Here is an 18,181-nt window from a genome sequence, read left to right on the forward strand (position 1 = left end):
CCGTTCCAGTAATAACTACTTTTTGTATCAAAAAATGATGTTCAAATAAAAAGTACCGCTCAAACTCGCCTCGGAAGAAAATAGGATTTTATGAAGTAACGATCCAAATAATATAATTGAAAGGGGCGCTAGGGCCCGGGGACGTCACGCTGCCCGCGGCAGGAGCCGCCAGTCCACAGAATGATGCACTCTGACTCCGAATACTGTGGTGATAGGCAATTCTGATCATTTGAGGAATCCTCTACCTCCGTGACTCAGAAAACTAGAGTGGACAGTTGGACAAAGTAGTTTAGCTTTTAAACCAACAGACAGTTGGACAAATATTTCCACCTCGCAGAATGGGGAAAATAAAGTGATTCAGACTCGGCAACACCATTGGAATTCTCCCTTCCAAAAACGTGCTGTAAAATAAAACACACAGCTCACACAAAGCAAACGCCAGTTTCTCCAGCAACTCCCCCCCAACAGCTGAGGAATCGGCATTATCTGGGTTGAGGATCTAGCAAACACTGAATAGACAATGATTCCAAGATCTACAGTTTCTGTCATGTATATATGCAGAGAAATGATGAGCAATGTTTTGAAACATTTTACACACCTTTTACAGCTACAATAACAACCCCCTTTAAGACCGGACAAAGTCATTGATCGTTTTAAGCGGATCGCCACATAATCTTCTGCGCCAATATTTCGGTGTAGCACTGAGGGGAGTGCCGCATGGTCAGAGGTGCCGCTGTTTCACCGAGATAGAAGCGCCGTTAGGATGTTCAGGTGGATGCTGCAGATCCCATACCAGAATATTCGAAGAACAGCGAGTTCTTGCAGGTGTCGTAGCTATTTCTCCCCCCCAAACCAACAAGGTTCATTGGCCATTTTTCTCATTCCTGTTTGTGGGATCGAGCCATGCGCATTTACCTTCATAATTTCAGAATAGCTGATAGTGTCTGAACCTCGGGGATGTTTGTTTCACGCTGTAATGTACACTTTTTTGTCCAAGGGAGAAGGAATGATTGGTTCAGTTCGGACCTTCAAGGGTGGGATAATGTGCAAGCATAAATCTCCAATAATACTCTTTATTAATTCCAAATTATTACTATCTCAACCAGCATTGACTCGTTCCCTCAACTTCAGATTTTCACCATTCAGTTCTGAAGGGATCTGTACACAAAATATGGCGGAATGTGTGGATTTGGAACAGAATTTTGAAAAAGCCCTTGGAAAGAAATAGCTTGCTTTATTAAATAGGCAGTTCATTCCCCACATTATACACAATTTCATGCATTCACAGAATGAGCATTACTGTAGTTTACATTGCTGTAGGCCAAGTACTAATCATAAGGCTCATCGATCCGAATCACTTTCCTCGCCACCGACATCAGCCCCTTGCTCCTCCTCGCTCTCTTTATCCCAGTCTTTCATAGTAGCTCCCATCATGAAGTCATCGCGTAATATGTTCCACGCTGCACCATCTTCTGATTTAACTTCAACCTGAAAATAAACCACTTGATTAGTAAATATAATCAAAAACACAAATGAACACAGGAGATTCACTTTTCCACCGACCCAAACACCCATCTGATGTAAGTTTTTTTAACCCCCAGGTGCTGACTCATTAGAATATTTCCTGGCACACGAATCCGATACACAATATGGATTTAATAAAACCTTTTGAATCGAGATACAATATTTCTTTTGATCTCTGAACCAAATTCTCTTTATGTGCTACTTTAGCTTATATGGCACAAAGCTGGCTTTTAGGCAGTTTGATGACTATAATATAGATCTTTATTTGGAACGAGTCAAACGTTGTTATCGTGGCACTAATTCATTTTCTTGCGGTGGTTGGTTAAAGCGGAAGCAATCTTGTACAACATTTCCTATATTTGTGTTTAAAACTAGAGGCATCCGGCTCAGTAGTTGAAATTAGCCGTGAGCTCCCCCTCAACTCCCTTTCCTCAAGAGTTACTATTTATACAAGGCTGTGCATCATGGCTATGTAGAATTTTACAACTGGATACGCGAACAGAATGCTGATGCACAGAAAGGATTATTGTGGAGTTGGAGCGCCACTCTGAGGCACCTTGCAACATTACACTACTAAACCCCGATTCCACCGCCTGCTACATAACGCTAAGGCGCCTGTTTGCTGCGAAGTCCCTTTCATGCGCGATTAGAATTTACAGCAGCAGGAAACATTAAAACAAACAGATAACCTCGTTAGTTTTCTTTTTTTACACGATTATAAGCATCTAAAAAACATAAAATTACTGGCTTTGCAACAACAAAGTTTTTGAAAGGGGGCCTGAGCATTGAAGCCAGACTTTTTCGGGGGGGGGGGGCTTGAGCTGGGGGCTTGCCCCCTCCCCCTTTTGTAAACGTGGCTCTGAACCTCACACTACCTTCCATTACAAGCTAGGAGTTCTGAACGTTCTTGCATACCTAAAAGCTTAATCTGCATTCAAACTTTTCTCTCTCATTTTTCTTCAATAACAAAGTAACCATCACTTTTTCTTAGCATGGTTCAGAAGGAACCTTGAAATTGGCATCCACAAAGAGTTGTAGCTACTGATACGAATCAATAGTTGGGAGAGATGGCCCCTGAATCTTCCAATCAATACATTTGAGATGCCCCTTTGAGCCTTGCAAAGCCATAATATCCCACTTGAGCAGGGGGAGGGGGCACCGATCACCAAATCCCACTGGTTCATTCATTGTTGAGGATGATAAAGGGAGAAGTCAATACAGTGTCATAAATGTCTTTGCCTTATGACAATGTATTCCATGTAATAAGAGGCATGGTTATAGATTAGATTAATTAGGATTCTGCACAGTAACGCTAACTTGGCAGGTGTCAGGTTAATGCAATTTAAAGTATCAAAAGGTTTGTGTAAGAATTATTGCTATTTTGGAGACATGTCTATGTTTCAGCTGTTATCAGTGTTAAAGTGTGATATTTATAACCATGCCAAATTGTCGAGTGACTTTGGATACATTTCTACAATCATTACTGCTATTAAAGATTCAAGAACAGTGTAGTAGTTATAAATAAGATACACTTTAATTATGGATTGTTTTCAAATGGAGTTTAAAGTTGCAACCATCAGTCACCCAGGAGTGACTAGAGCTCTGATAGAGTCATGGGCACAACCAAAATTTTAAAATAAAATAAACACATTAAGGAATTCACAAATCCCGCAAAAAGTCTGTGGGCAGCGAACGGAGAGTGCCCGTCCTTCGCTGATCGCAAAATCCAGGCCAATAACCCCTCTTGCTCAGATACAAACATCCGTCCTCCTCAGTACCAAGAAAACCTTGTCCCAAATACCCAAAGTTCATTTATTTCATTTAATGGCTTAAACTGCGGAAAACATTGGAAAAGGAGAAAATCTACTTTTGATCTCTGTCCCTTCCTCTCTCCCCTCCCTATTCCCCAGCCCCCCGGTGAAATTTCAAACTCAGACCTATATAGGAAAACTTCTTGCAAGAATTTCTAACATTAAATGATCATGTAAGGGTATATTTAGGGGGCAGTATTGCCCCATCCTTATGGCCTGTTACCACCGCAAATCGGCAGTCATGCTGCGGAGTGGAGTGGCCGTCGACTTTTTGTGGAATGGCTGCTGCTAATCCAATTGCCCTCTCGAGTTTTCCCGGCGGTGCCCCGATCCATCCCCTACCGCTCCGCTGCTGCCGATCCGTGGTAAGCCCGGCCGAAACCCTCCCTGGTAGCCCGGTGGACCAAAGTTTTTAAAATCAAGGTAGCTCTTCCCTTTAAGTGAAGGGGAGAGCCGTGGTGACGTGGCACCTTGATGACTTCATCGCGGCGGTCACTCCACACCGTCCAACTTCCGTCCCTCAGGTGTTGCCACCGCCACATTTCTGTCCCTCAAGTGTCGTCACAGCCCCCATTAAAAGCAGCTTCCAGATCCAAGGGAAAAAAAAAACCAACAAAGAGCCAAATGTCACTCAAGAGGCGACCTAGACCGCAGCTGCGGTAAAAACCATCGAACATGGTGGGAGCGCCCCATTTCAGGCAGGGGGAAATTTCTACCTCTTAGCTGTTTCTTTTCACCAGAATTGTGTGTGAAGTTACAAATGTTAATTACAAACACTGATCTGACAGAAGGAAAGTAATGACTGAATACAATGAAGAAACTATGAGTGGTTTGATCTGTAGTAGTTGCCAGTTCAAGATTGCTTAGTTTGAGAAAAAAAATGAATAACCAAACTGGATGGTTCTGCAGTGCATGCCCATTGGTAATTTGAAAATTCCTATCTGTGAAGCAAATTAACTTGGTTTTTGATTGCCTCAAATATCCCATTGACGAAATGCAAAGCAATCAGCATGGTTAACTTTATTTTCCTTCCTTTCTTTACTGATCTCCTGCAGCATATTTGTTTTCCAATAGTTTAGTTTGGTTCATGGGTCTATACTTTACATTCTTTCCTTTCCATCAGGATCCATGCCAAAACTTCATGAACAGATCAAATGCAAAGCACAACAGTTGGAGTTGCTCTGATCAGCAGCCAGTTACAAGACTTCTTTTCTCTTGCTGCTGATCGGAGGGGCCGGCCACGACTAGTCACATTAAAACCATGTGTGAAGCCCACAAAATTTTGTTTTGCATTAAATAAACTGATTTTTTAAAAAAAATTCAAAACCAAATTATAAATTGATTGACTGATGCTTATGCAGATTATGAATTGATTGATTGAGCTGATTATGAATTGATTGACTGAAGCTTATGCTGATTATGAATTGATTGAGGCTTATGCTGATTATGAATTGATTCATTGATGATTATGCAGATTACAAAAGTGTCGAGGTCCACACCCAGAGCCACAGATTGAGATCCAGGGTCTCAGATAGGGAGCCAGTTGCGTGCCTATTAGCTGAAGGGTAGCATTCAATACCCCCCCTCGCAAGCTGCTTTCCTACCCATGTGCTCAATGTAAAGTTAAGACTGTCCTTGGCATTGACAACAAAAATCAAATACAACTGCAGGTCATTTGATTTGTAAAGTAAATCTTTCAAAGCCGAGTTAAGACACAACCATCTAAACCAGACTATTCAAAATAAATACATTAAAAATCTCGGTGACTTGCAAGCTTAGGCAATTTAGTCTACTAATTTTTGATAGTAATTTGAAATAAAGCCCTTCATTAAAAGACTTGCATCTCAACACGTTCCTAAAAAAAAAGTGCTTTACATAAATCACTTTTTGACTTATGTAGGCAAACACAGTAGCCAATCCATGAGCAGCAAGAGCTTCAAATAGTAAATGAGATGACTAACCAGGTTAATCTATTTTTAGGTGGTGTTGGTTCAGGGAAGATTGTTAGCCAAGATATCAGAATTCCTTGCCCCTCTTCAAAAACTGCCAGGGGTTACGGTGTCATTTGAACAACATATGCCCTTAGTACTGTACTGAAGTGGTAGCCTAGATTATGTGCTCGAGTCCTGGAGTGAGATTTGAATCCAAAACCTCTGACACAGCAGACAGTACTACCTACTGAATCATAAGCATACTTTTCTCTTAAGTTGACACATAAGGCATACCAAAAGTGTTACAGAGCAAATGCTGTTACTCAAGATTAGAGACCCGTTTTTAGTAGTATATCTTATCTATAATCTACCACACAGGATATCCTGGACACAGATAAAGGCTAAAGGTGAATTTGTTAAAATGTAAACAAATTCAAAGCAAGAGCAATTCATTCAAAATGCTGTCTCCATTTCTCCTATTTTTGGATCCAAACGGTTTTCATGAAACTTAAAAAAAGCCTTGATTTTATGTAGCATCTTGAATCTAGACTCAATTGAACATCTCAGTTGCTCAATGAATTCTTTGTGAAACATTATTATACAAGCAAATGCAGGTGCCCCTTTAGATACAGCAAGATGTCACAAACGACAATGAGATGAATGGTCAGTTAGCTTTCAGTGGTGTTGCTGGTTGAGGAAGGAATGTTGGCTAGGACAAAAATAACTTTCTGCTCTTCAAATATTGCCATGGAATCCTTAACTTTCACAAACTGCCGAACAGGTAGACAGTGCTTAACTTAACGTCTGAAAGAATGATCTACAGATCCAGAGGCCATTTCTCTACCCAGTCCGTACCACATCAAAATTTCCCTGTGACGTGCCGACAATTGTTTCCTGGTATATCCAGGATAGTGATGTCACAGAAAAATGTTAATTCCTTTCCGTGTACATTATTTGATGTGGAAGAGATGTTGGGATGTTGCAAATTAAGTAAAGTGAGAAGCATTCAACTCTAATGCTCAACATATATAACCTATACTGTTGGATCGGCTGATTTAGCGTGCGCCGCTTTTTTTTGGTGTACATTAGAATATCCAAGTTTCCCCAAAGTTTCTGTGCCAGCTCTCAGTTACGATTTTTTTAGGTTAGTATTTTTTTGCGTCACCAGGCTCGAGAGTTAGAGCGCGGCCAGCAGAATTGCTCCCTCGCCTGTGCACGGGCTCAGCTTCAAAAGAAGCTGGGGGGGGGGTTTGGAAATTGAACTGAAGGGATGAGAACCCTTAGGCTATACAACAGCTTCAAAAGAAGCCCGGGTGGGGTGGGTAAATGACCAAGCCCGTGTCCGGGCGAGGGAGCGATTCTGCCAGCCGACCCTCGAGCCCAGTGAGGAGACGTTTGGTGGTGGGGTGGTACTTTGAAATTAAAAATTAAAGAATTGCATTAGACTTTGTTTCTTTATTGAATGCCTAGCTTCCCGTTCTAAGCAAGCCTATTGCACATGCGCAGACCAGGGTGTGGTCCATACAAGGGCGTCAACCTTGGGGAGAGACAGAGGAAAGAAGTGTGAGTGCTTTCTCCTGCTGCTTTGAGCTTCTTGCAAGGCTACAATTAAATTATGGGGGCAATATTGACTGCCATACCTCGTTCAAAGCTTCTGCGTGATTGTGCTGTGGCGGAGAAGATTGATTAGCCAGCATCACGAGAAACCTCAGAGCCTGTAGGATGATGGGCAGGAGGCCTGACCTACATTGGGTATATCGCGACAGGCGCGCATACCTGCACTTGAGTGATGCACAGTGTGTGAGAAGGCTGCATTTCCACAAAGAAATTGTAACCAAGATCTGAGAGTTAATAAAAGCAGACCTGTACCCTAGAAGCGTCAGGAGAACTGCTCTGTCAGTTGAAGTAAAGGTTACAGCTGCACTTTCATTTTATGCATCTGGATCATTCCAGGCCACAACTGGGGATGTGTGCGGCATTTCACAACATGCAACACATATCTGCAGTCAGCAGATGACCGCTGTACTATATGTCTGGAGGAATGACGACATAAAGTTCTCCATGACTGCCCAGGCAATGAATGACAGGGCTGTGGGCTTCTCCAGGATTGCTGGCTTCCCAAAGGTACAGGGCTGCACTGATTGTACCCACATCGCCTTGCGAGCACCTTTGGAGGATTCAGAGATGTACAGGGACAGAAAATGCTTCCACTCCATGAATGTGCAGTCTGTGACAACATGCATCACATCATGGAAGTTGATGCGAGATATCCATGATGCATTCATCCTACTCGAGAGCGCTATATCTGCCATGTTTCAGTAGCAGACAGAAGGGCAGAGCTGGCTGCTGGGAGACAAAAGGTACGGCCTCACCACCTGGCTCATGACGCCCCTACACGTAACTTGGACAGAAGCTGACCGGGAATACAACATGTCGCACATTGCGATGCGCAGCATAATAGAGGACCATTGGCACTTTGAAGCAGCATTTCCGATGCCTGGACCATTCCAGAGGCTACTTTCAATACGCCCTTGAGATTGTTGGTCAGTTCACTGTCTGCTGCACAACCTAGCCATTATAAGGCAGCAGCAGCTGCTAGTAGAAGACTCACCTGAGGCGAGAGTGGCTGATAATGAGGAGGAAGATGCAAATGACAAGGAGGAGGACAAGAAAGCCATGCAAATCCCTGAACCCGGAGCAGGATGGCGGAGGAGGACGGGCTGTCGTGCCCTTTAACGATTGCTCGAGCCTTGCGCCAGCAGCTCATGTGTGACCGATTTGCTGCCTGGAGGTTCAGCCACAACTATTCCAAATGAACCATGTTTACTGTTTGGGCCTGTTTTGTAATGTTGCCTTGTGTTAATGGAACAAATAATGGAAATGATTCTTCTTTACTTCAAAAAGTTGTGTTAATAATGGAAATGATTGTTATAATTTAAAATATATTTTATTCAAAAGTTTAACACTTGTCTGTACTTAACTTTAATAAAAAATATTCTTGTATCAAACTTTAATGTTTTCAGTTAAGATCACTTACAAACTTTTAAACTAGTAAATTTACATCACTTACAAAAAACTTTAAATTTGAGAACAGTTACAACAGTAATAATAACAGCAGCAAAGAAAGACTGTACCCATATCTCCTCCATCTTATTCCAAGGCCACCCGCTGCGCTTGTTTTTTTTGGTGTCTCCACCCCTGCCTGCAGATGGTGGCGCAGCAATTCTCGGGTTGGTACCAAGCTTATTCTATCGAACATCTCGGGTAACGCGCACTTCTTGATGGGGGGGCGTGGGTAAGCGGTAATGTGGAAGGCCCAGCTTAGGCCTCTTCAGAGGCTGGTCTGGGGATTGGAGTGGGAATAGCAGTTGATTTTGTCAATGGCCGCGGGGTCTGGGCGTGTTCCCTTATTACAGCAGCTACCTCTGACATCCCCTCCCTCATGTGCCCCGACAACGTCTCAACTACTTCCGACATTCCCTCCCTCATGTGACTGGACAGTGTTCCCATTTCTTGAGTGTTGTTACTTCGCCTGACAGTCCCGATACCTCCTCACCCACCCCATTGATGATGTCCAGGAGTCATCGCGTAAGGTTAATGCTCTTCGCACTCATTGCCATCATCTGAACCACATCTGTTACATATTGCAACTCAGGAGAGCACTGTCGGGCTCTCCTTCCCCTCCTCACCCTGGGTGTGGCTCACTGCATCCCACTGGAACACACAGCCTCGGACAGTGGGGCCTCAGGTGTGCCTTGCTGCATTCCACGGGAACCCGCAGCCTCGGACTGTGTGAAACCATGGAATGTCCCAACACTCGCACCACTCAGGAAAGTGGCTGGCACCTCAATGGGCAGCACCAGCACCTCCTCCAGTGAGTACAACACTGGGGGCTTCATCCTCCCTCTGCCCCTCCCTCTCCCCCTCACCCCCATGCTCTTGGTCAGGAAGGTGGAATTGGAAGATGTCCTCCTTTTCAGGCTCATCCCTGTCTGAATCTTCTTCTGCATCGGCTTCAGCCTCGTCAGGGTTGGCCTCAAGTTCTGCAAAATATAACAGAACAGACAAATGGTTAGCAGCAGAGGAATGGGCAGGGTGGCATGAGTAGGCTCACACAGCGCAGGCAGCAGGCTCATTTCAAAGACCACGATGAATGATTGCACAATGCATCAACTGAAGTGTAGTTGACTGAGACATCCCCAGGAATCGAAGCATGGCTAGCCCGTGCAGTACTTAACATTTATCAAAGCCAGACTGTGGAATTTGCAGGACTTACCCTCTCCCTGAAGTGTGGGCCCAGCTTGTGCAGTGATGGTTGCTTTTCTCCAGCAGGACCCATCAAAGTAGCGACCCTGTCTTTCAAGGGTGTTAGTGGGTGCAGATTTGCCGGGCCTCCTCCTGTTCAAGCTCACTCTCTTTTGTTGCGTGCCAGCTTCCTCTGCAAAGATGAAAATATAACTTTTTAAAGAGAGGGTGCCTTTCTGCTGGGTGGGACATATTTACAATGGTCATATTTACAACTGCAATTCCAGTGAGTAAATGAAAATATTACTTACACTAACTATTTGACCAAGGTCCTACGACTCCTTTTTGCACTGGCCTCCAGACCTCGGGGTGGTCACCATTGCACAGTAATCTTCTGCAAGTTGGTTCCAGCGTTTTTTCATTTCTTTTGGTGAAACTTTCGTGAGACCTCTGCTGGTGTCCAGCTCGGGCCATCCAGCCTCAATTACAGTAACTAGTGCCTCCACTTCCTCTTGTGAGAAATTCTTGGTCCTTGAGCCGCGTTGCATATTGCAGCTCTGATTTTTCCACTCAGAATTAAAGTTTTCACACAACTTGCTCTTTAAAAATGGCCGAATGCAGACCGGGAAGTATACTGGGCATGCGTCATTTTATTTTTCCGTGCAAGTGCAGAGCGCAGACATTAGGCTCCACCCCCCGAAGCTAAAGGACAGGCTGCGTGGCGCCAATTAAAAAAATTAGAATGGGGAAACTTGAAAGTTATTTTTTGGAATAGTCAGGGCTAAAAAAAGACGTAACTCTTGAAATACGCCAAAAAAAGGCACTGGGAAAAATTGAGTCATTGTTATGCCATCCGAACTGAAATTTGCTTCATAACTCACTTCTAGCCATCCTGCGCAATCTAAATGCACGGTTCTGAGGAAAGCAAAAGCTTGAGCTTCACGCTCAGTGGGGGACATGTTGTAAACTCCTGGATCAGGATCGGAATTTTCCAAAATTTTAGATTCTGCTGGTTCTTGTGTTTTAGATCCAACCCCCAAAGCCTTGGAGATTGTCTATCTTCGCCTGGAATGTAAGAGGTTTCAGTAATTTTCCCAGGTTAACCAACAGCAAATCCTATTTGGTAATGGCTATTAAGTGGGCTATCTTATACCACCATAATGTCAACTAAGTCTTTGGAAGGGAAGAGACATTAACAATAGACCTTGCTTAAAGTGTAAAATAACTTAATAATGAACAAGCAATGAATCTAATAAGTGGAGTTTTAGTTATTTTCTTCTAAACTCGCTAAAAAGATAAACAGATCACAACTCTAATAATGAACCTAATCATTCAGATTTGACTTCAAATCCACACCGAATATTTCTAGTATACCTGTACTTCTAAACTATTACAAGTTCCTCTTCGATGTCTCAAGATAATTGCAAACTTGATAGAAATCTTTAACTGTGCTAAAGCTTAATCAGCTTCAGCTGTGTTTTCCAGTGAGCCCGTCTAACTGCCTTTCCTTTAGAGATAGCCTTCAACTCCCTTTCTAGAAGTCAGTAGCAATATTAGAAGCTTGCAGCACAGGATTCATTACCCTTTTCACATCCTTTTTATATCACATATGCTGGGATTTGCAACAGCCTGTTCTGATGGGTGTGTGGACCCTTCCAAACAATTCTCCTTGTCTGTTTATAACTACAAAGTAAGTGGACAGGTGATTCCTGTGATTCGAATAGCCAGCCTCACAGGTTCAAAAAAAGGCCGTCGGTAAAATACAAAATGAATCAGCCAGAAGTCTAATACATTTGAAAATGGTGAATCAAATCACAAAGCAGCAAGTATCTCCTAAATGTCATGAACATTTTGCAATTTGAAGAGTACTTAAGAGATGCCAATTGTACATTTAAACCAAGATAGCCATTAAACCAAGGCACGACATGAATCTCGTCTATTGATTATATCAGTTTCTTTTCCAGAGTCTTAATTCTTCCTCATTTTCCCAGTTTTATGAAATTTGATCTGTATTACCTGCATAATACACATGGGTCTTTCTTGCTCTCATACACCCAACAGCCAGAGATACCAAATCAGGTACAAAGTACACATTCTGCTTAAAAATAAGTGACTGCCTGAAAATAATCATCCAATGTGAAGCATCATTGCTGTTTCCACCTTCAAACATACACAGTGTTATTACATAAAAATTCAGTTATAGTAGATCTGGCCAGCAGCCCACAAGATCACTATAATCAACTGATCAGTACAGGCAGGGTGTGTTGTCAGCCTTGGCTCAGGCTCCACTTCAGGATTTGGAACACATAATTTAGGCTGACACGCCGGTGCAGACTTCAGGGAGTGCTGCCTTTCAGATGAGACATTAAACTAAAGTCCTGCCTGCCTCAGAGGACATAAAAGATTCTGAGGCACTATTTGAAGAAGAGCAGGAGAGTTATCCCTCAATTAATACCACCAGAAACAAATTAACTGGTCATTCATCTGATTGCTATCTGTGGGTCCTTGCTGTGTGCAAATTGGCTGCCACATTTGACACTTCAAGGAGGAATTAATTGGATGTAAAATTCTGAGACATCCCATGGTTGTGAAAGGCACTATAGAAATGCAATTTTAGGACATTACAATTTTAATATTCTGAGCAGCACATTGCAGGGAGGCTGAGCAGTTAATTCATCAGATTCTTCTCTTCTTCTTAGGTAGGTCCTCGAAGTAGAGGATGACTTGCTTCCACAAGTGGTTGAAGGGATAGATGGGTGGGGTGCTTGGGTTGTCATGTGCTCCTTCAGTTGTTTGCGCTTGGCTTCCGCGTGCCCCCGGCAAAGAGACTCGAGGTGTTTGGTGGCTTCCCGGATGCTTGATGACAGTAGACTCCCAAAGTATGGAAAATAGTTCATGTTGTCAAAGGCCTCATCATGGACCTTGATAATCAGGGAGCAGTACTGTGTGGCAGGGACAGGTTGGTAGAGAACCTTTGTCTTACGGATGTTTAGTGTAAGGCCCATACTCTCGTACGCTTCAGTGAAGGTGTTGACGATGGTTTGAAGTTCGGCCTCAGTGTGTGCAAACGCAAGCGTCGTCTGCATACTGTAATTCAATGACAGAGGATGGGCCGACCTTGGATCTGGACTGGAGGCAACGGAGGTTGAACAATTTCCCGTTTGTTCTGTAGATTAGCTCCACTCCAGCGGGGAGCTTATTGAGGGAGAGATGGAGCATTGCAGTAAGGAAGATCGAGAAGACCGTTGGTGCGATTACACAGTCTTGCTTGACCCCGGTTTGCACGTGTATTGGATCAGTTGGTCAGGATCACGGCTTGCATGTCATTGTGAAGCAGGCAGAGGATGGGGCAGCTGAATTTGAGGACACTCCACAATCCCTCACAGTCAACAGTGTCGAAGGCCTTTGTGAGGTCAAAGGCAGCCAGGTACAGAGGTTGGTGCTGCTCCCTGCATTTTTCTTGAATTTGACGCGTGGTGAAGATCATGTCCATTGTGCCCCTTAGTGGGCGGAATCCACATTGCGACTTCAACCACTGGGAGGTGATTGAGGAAGATAATTACTGCAATCGGATTTGTCACCTTTCGTGAAGATGGTCATGATTACAGCATCTCCAAGATCCCCTGGCATGCTCTCCTTACAAATAAAAGAAATGAGTTCATGGATTCGTGCCAATAGTGCTTCTCCACCCTGCTTTAGTGCTTCGGCGGGGATTCCATCTGCTCTGGAGGCCTTGTTGTTCTTCAGTTGTCGGAAGGCGTTTTCAACCTCATGCCGGGCTGGGGTTGTGCTGAGGTGGTGGCTGGTAGAATGCTGCGGGATGGCGTCGAGGACACTCATATTGAAGTGAGTCAGATTCTTAAAGAACTAGTGAACAGCACTCACTTGCTCAATGCTGTTCACTGTCATTAAGAAGTAATATAAATGAGATTGAAGTGAAAACAACGGAGATTCTATCGCCTTACTAATTAATACAATTGACTTGTGCTAATCAGTACAGCCAATGGAAATTCCAGTTACTGAAAATGGATTTTGCCAAATTTCACTTAAACACTAGGGGCCCAAGTTTCGAGCCGCGCCTAGAACGGCGCAGTCCCGATCTGGACGCCCATTTTTCGCGGCACAAAATGCGCCTAAAAAAATCTTCCAGATTGATAGAGTATTCAAATAGGCTCATTTAGACAGGCTTTGAAAATTCACAGACCCCCAAGTCAAGGCTACTACGTGCTGCTCAGCATGTTGCATTAACTCATCAATCAACTTGACATTTTCGGACCTTGGGTAGCGAGCCAATAAAACATTAAAAGACTTTCAATTGAGCCAATAAGGTCAAAGAAGGCGAGTTCTTTTCTGTAAATTGATCCAGATATAAAGTACAGCCATTTTGACCATGTGTCTCAGTAAGAACAAAGACCTGGCTTGAAGCCAAGCAGTTTGTTACTCTCTGCCGAGATTAAAAAGTTAAAACTACCATCGGAATTCGTATTTCATTGGAAATTAAGAGATCTAACAATTTTGGCGCTGCGAACAGGATCGCTGAGGAAAGAAACTGAATTTTGGACATCGGACCTACATTTTGAGGTAAGGACTCCTCTTTTTAAAAAAAAGTCCTCGGTCAAAAGTCTAAATTCGCCTCTCCTTCTACGCGATTCCGAAAGCCTCCGGTTTGCGAACCCTCCGGTTGGTAGTCGGCTCGAGGTCCCATAGACGTCTAAACTTCGGCGGTGTGTTAGTTAATTAATCACCGACCTATTGATCGGCTAGCAAGCCTACGACTCGAGACCCCAGTAAAGAACTCAGTATAATGGCAGCAGGAGATAAGAACAAAGAATTGCCTACAACTGTTAAAGGTGGGCAGGCACCACCTCAAGTTTCACTAGATTTAATTCTCGAACAGTTGAAAGAATACATAGAGCAACAATTCAACTTATCTAAAACCTGTATTAAGATCGAACAAAAGTACGGAACCTCCAAAGGACAATGGTCCTTGGACGAGATTAAAAGGGTCTGGGGAAAAACGACCCGTATGAAAAATAAAGAGCGAACTAGATGGTCCCTCGCGGTTATGGGCCAGATCCGAAACCGGAATGAAATTATAATGCGTTCCCAACATGACCGAGAACTGACCAGTACAAAGGATCAATTGCAAGCTGTTTGTGCACAGCTGCGACAGAAAAAGCTTGAACTTGAAAAGCTGGAAGCGGAAGTTAAAGATCTTAAAGGTGAAATTAAAGAATGGAAAAAATCATTAGGTCAAGAGACAGTAATAGGAAAAGGAAAATGTATTGATCAATTCCCAGGGTACCCATGTTTGGATAAATTAAAAGCGCAAACCCGAAGACACGACCGAGGAATAGATACAGTTTCTGAATCCTCCGACAATACAGTGTCGGAGGATGATGAAGAATTAGGGGTGCGCTTTGCCCCGTTTAAAAAAAGACGAGTTGTAGTCAAATCAGAAGAGACTGCGGGTGAGGGCGGAACCAAAAAAACAAAGAGAAGGGTGTATGCAGAATACTTAGTTCATGCTCCGGCAGACCCAGAGAAAATTGATAAATGGTCCAAGGAATTGCCCAATCCAAAGAAAGGGGGAGTAAAAACGTGGGACCAATTGGACCGCTTAAGAAATATATATCAACTTCATCCCTGGGACGGAGTGCAAATTTTGACCATAATGGTGCCAAAAACACAGGGAAGAAAATTGCACGACAAGGTAGATGAAGCTTTGGGGCAGAATGAGCAAGAATTAGATGCAGGATGGGAGGCGATTAAACACTGGCTGCAAGCCTTCAGTCCAGCTAAGACAGACTGGGGAAAAATTGCAGCCTGCCAACAGAAAGGAACAGAGGAGGTCCTGGAGTATGACGAGCGGTTTAGATGCACGTGGCTAGAACATTCGGGTATGAATAATACGGATGAGGAAATGGATGAACAAGTGTTTGGACCCCTGAAAGCAGCTTTCGTGGCAGGTCTAAAGCCAGAACTGTCCAAAATGCTTAAGGTAGTGTTACTGGACTGGGAAGATAGAGGAACTACCTTTGCAGCATTGGTGGATCGATGTAACCAATTAGATCGGGATGTGGGAGCTAAAGTCCGAGCTGTACAGGCTATGGGATGGAAATCCCAGGATTCCGATAAACAGTCATTCAGAAAATTACCCGGAAAATGTCATTATTGTGGGAAAGAAGGTCACTGGGCCAAGATGTGCAGGGCAAAACAGAAAGGTCGTGGCTGGGGAAGAGGACACAGCCAGGGATACAATTCAGCCAACAAGCCAGGCTTGTCACAAGATAACGACCTCATAGAAGCATTTAAGCGACTGACAATACAACAACAGAAGGAGTTACTTGGGATAGAAAAAAACGATTAGAGCCCACCATGGCCCCTCTCCTCGCACTAATACAACAAAGGGGAGATGGGCTATATATAACTGTGAGGGTGGGCGATAAGGATGTGGACTGTCTTTTAGACACAGGGGCGGAATTACTTACCCATACAATATGGAGACTTTTTGCTGTTGGATGGTAGGGCACGTACAGCCTATGGAGTTGGGGGCCATAAAATGGAAATTAAAAGGACAACACCGGTACTTATAGGGCTGGGTCCACATGAACTAATCACGCCGGTCTGGATAGGCCCAGTAGATCAACCCCTTTTGGGAATGGACGTTCTAATCCAAATAGATTAATCGCTGCATTTCGAGGATGGTCGGGTGACATGGTCAATTAGAACTTTGAAGAAAGAAGAATTGAAGGAACACCCAATATGGGCTAAAGATAAGAACGATTGTGGCCTACTCCAGATGGAGCCTGCGTCATTTACAGGGACCAAGCCTCTATGCACTAAACAGTATCCCATCAGTCCAACTGCCATCGCGGGAATCTTACCGGTTATTCAGCAATTGGAGAAACAAGGGGTGCTTATTAAAATGCATAGCTCCTCCAATAGCCCCGTGTGGCCGGTACAGAAATCTAATGAGACTTGGCGTTTGACTGTCGATTAGAGGAAAGCTAACCAGTGTATTGATCAAAAAGCTCCTTTGGTCGCAGATCCCTCCACCATTTTTAATGCCCTCAAACCGGAACATAAATATTTCTCGGTTATAGATATGGCCAACGGATTTTGGTCAGTGCCTCTGGCACCGGAGGTTCGACAGTGGTTTGCTTTCACTGTCCAAGGACAACAGTATACTTGGACTCGGTTACCGCAGGGTTTCCACAACAGCCCTACGGTATTCCACATGGTTTTACAAAGCCATTTGCGAGAATTACCTCCCCTGTCATCCACAGTCATCCAATATGTAGACGATATCCTGCTAGCTTCAAACACGGAAGAACAGCATAGACAAGATTTATGAGCTTTGCTGGATCACCTTCGGCTGAAAGGACATAAAGCCAGCATCGACAAAGCACAAATATCCCAAGAAGAGGTTGTATACCTGGGACAAAAGATTTCACAAGGAAAGAGAGAACTTACCCAGGATAGAACTGCAGCCATTCGGGCTGCTAAAAAACCCACCACTATTCAGGAACTAAGGTCTTTTTTGGGATTGTGTAACTTTAACAGAAATTGGATTGACTCCTTCACACAGCTTGCTAAGCCACTGAATGATATTTTAAAGGGGAAACGTGCCTCTAAAGAAGCCATCACCCTCACTAAAGAACAGCAAGAGGCCTTCCTGAGTTTGAAAAAGGCTTTGTATTCGGCACCGGCTCTGGGAATCCCCGACAGTGGTAAGCCATTTACCCTGTTTGTTCATGAGAAAGAAGGATATATGACAGCTATACTGACACAAGAACATGGGGATCGGCAAAGACCTATTGGCTATTATTCGGCAAAACTGGATGCGGTAGCCCTCGGATGGGGAAGTTGCCCAAGGGCCATGGAAGCTACATGTCGAGCGGTAATGATCACTGTGGGTCTAGTCCTCGACCAAAAGCTGATTGTCAAGTGTCCCCACACCGTACACGCTTTGCTGTCTATGAATAGAATATCTCAGGTGACGACAGCTAGATGGACCCGCTGGACAGCAGTTTTGGAAGCTCCTAATCTCCATATCGTCCGGGCCAGCCCGATTATCCCACAACTATGCTCCCGATGTCAGAATCGAGGGAGCAAGAGGGGGGAGAATGTGAAGAGCATGACTGCGTGGAGATTTTAAAAGAAACAGAAGAAGCAGTCTTAGCAGCAGAGGAGCCTCTGCACAACCCGGACCTCATCCTGTTTACAGATGGTTCCTCCTTTGTTGACAATGGTACCAGAAAAGCAGAATGGGCAGTTACAACCTTATGAGGTAGTGGCAAAAGGATGTTTACCCTCAGGAACGTCAGCACAACAGGCCGAGTTACGGGCCCTGTCAGAAGCATGTCGAATAGCAGAAGGACAGACAGCTAATGTCTACACAGATTCGCGTTATGCTTTTGGAGTCGCTCACGACTTTGGTATGTTATGGTGGAAAAGAGGATTCCTCACTGCTGCTGGTACACCTATCCGAAATGGAAAAGAAGTCCGAGACTTACTGGAGGCCATACAATTACCTCAGGAAGTGTCCATCCTGAAGTGTAAGGCCCATACCAAGGAAAATACCACAGAAGCACACGGAAATGCCCTAGCCGACCAGGCAGCTAAAGATGCCGTCTCACAGGGCGTTCCTCCAGAAGAACCAACACA

The 18,181-nt window shown here is 44.0% G+C and overlaps 1 protein-coding gene across 2 annotated transcripts in view; it reads right to left on the minus strand.

Annotated features, from left to right (window-relative positions):
• Window positions 1–1,214: 1,214 nt before the first annotated feature.
• rrp15 (ribosomal RNA processing 15 homolog) overlaps window positions 1,215–18,181 on the minus strand; it is a 45,544-nt gene continuing 28,577 nt past the window's right edge. For both annotated transcript variants that reach the window (XM_070888708.1, XM_070888707.1), the window contains exon 5: window positions 1,215–1,488. In XM_070888708.1, the coding sequence (XP_070744809.1) occupies window positions 1,342–1,488 (147 nt within the window). In that variant the 3' untranslated portion in view covers window positions 1,215–1,341. The remainder of the gene's footprint in view (window positions 1,489–18,181) is intronic.

Source organism: Pristiophorus japonicus, chromosome 9 (genome assembly GCF_044704955.1).
Source record: "Pristiophorus japonicus isolate sPriJap1 chromosome 9, sPriJap1.hap1, whole genome shotgun sequence".
Taxonomy (NCBI): domain Eukaryota; kingdom Metazoa; phylum Chordata; class Chondrichthyes; family Pristiophoridae; genus Pristiophorus; species Pristiophorus japonicus.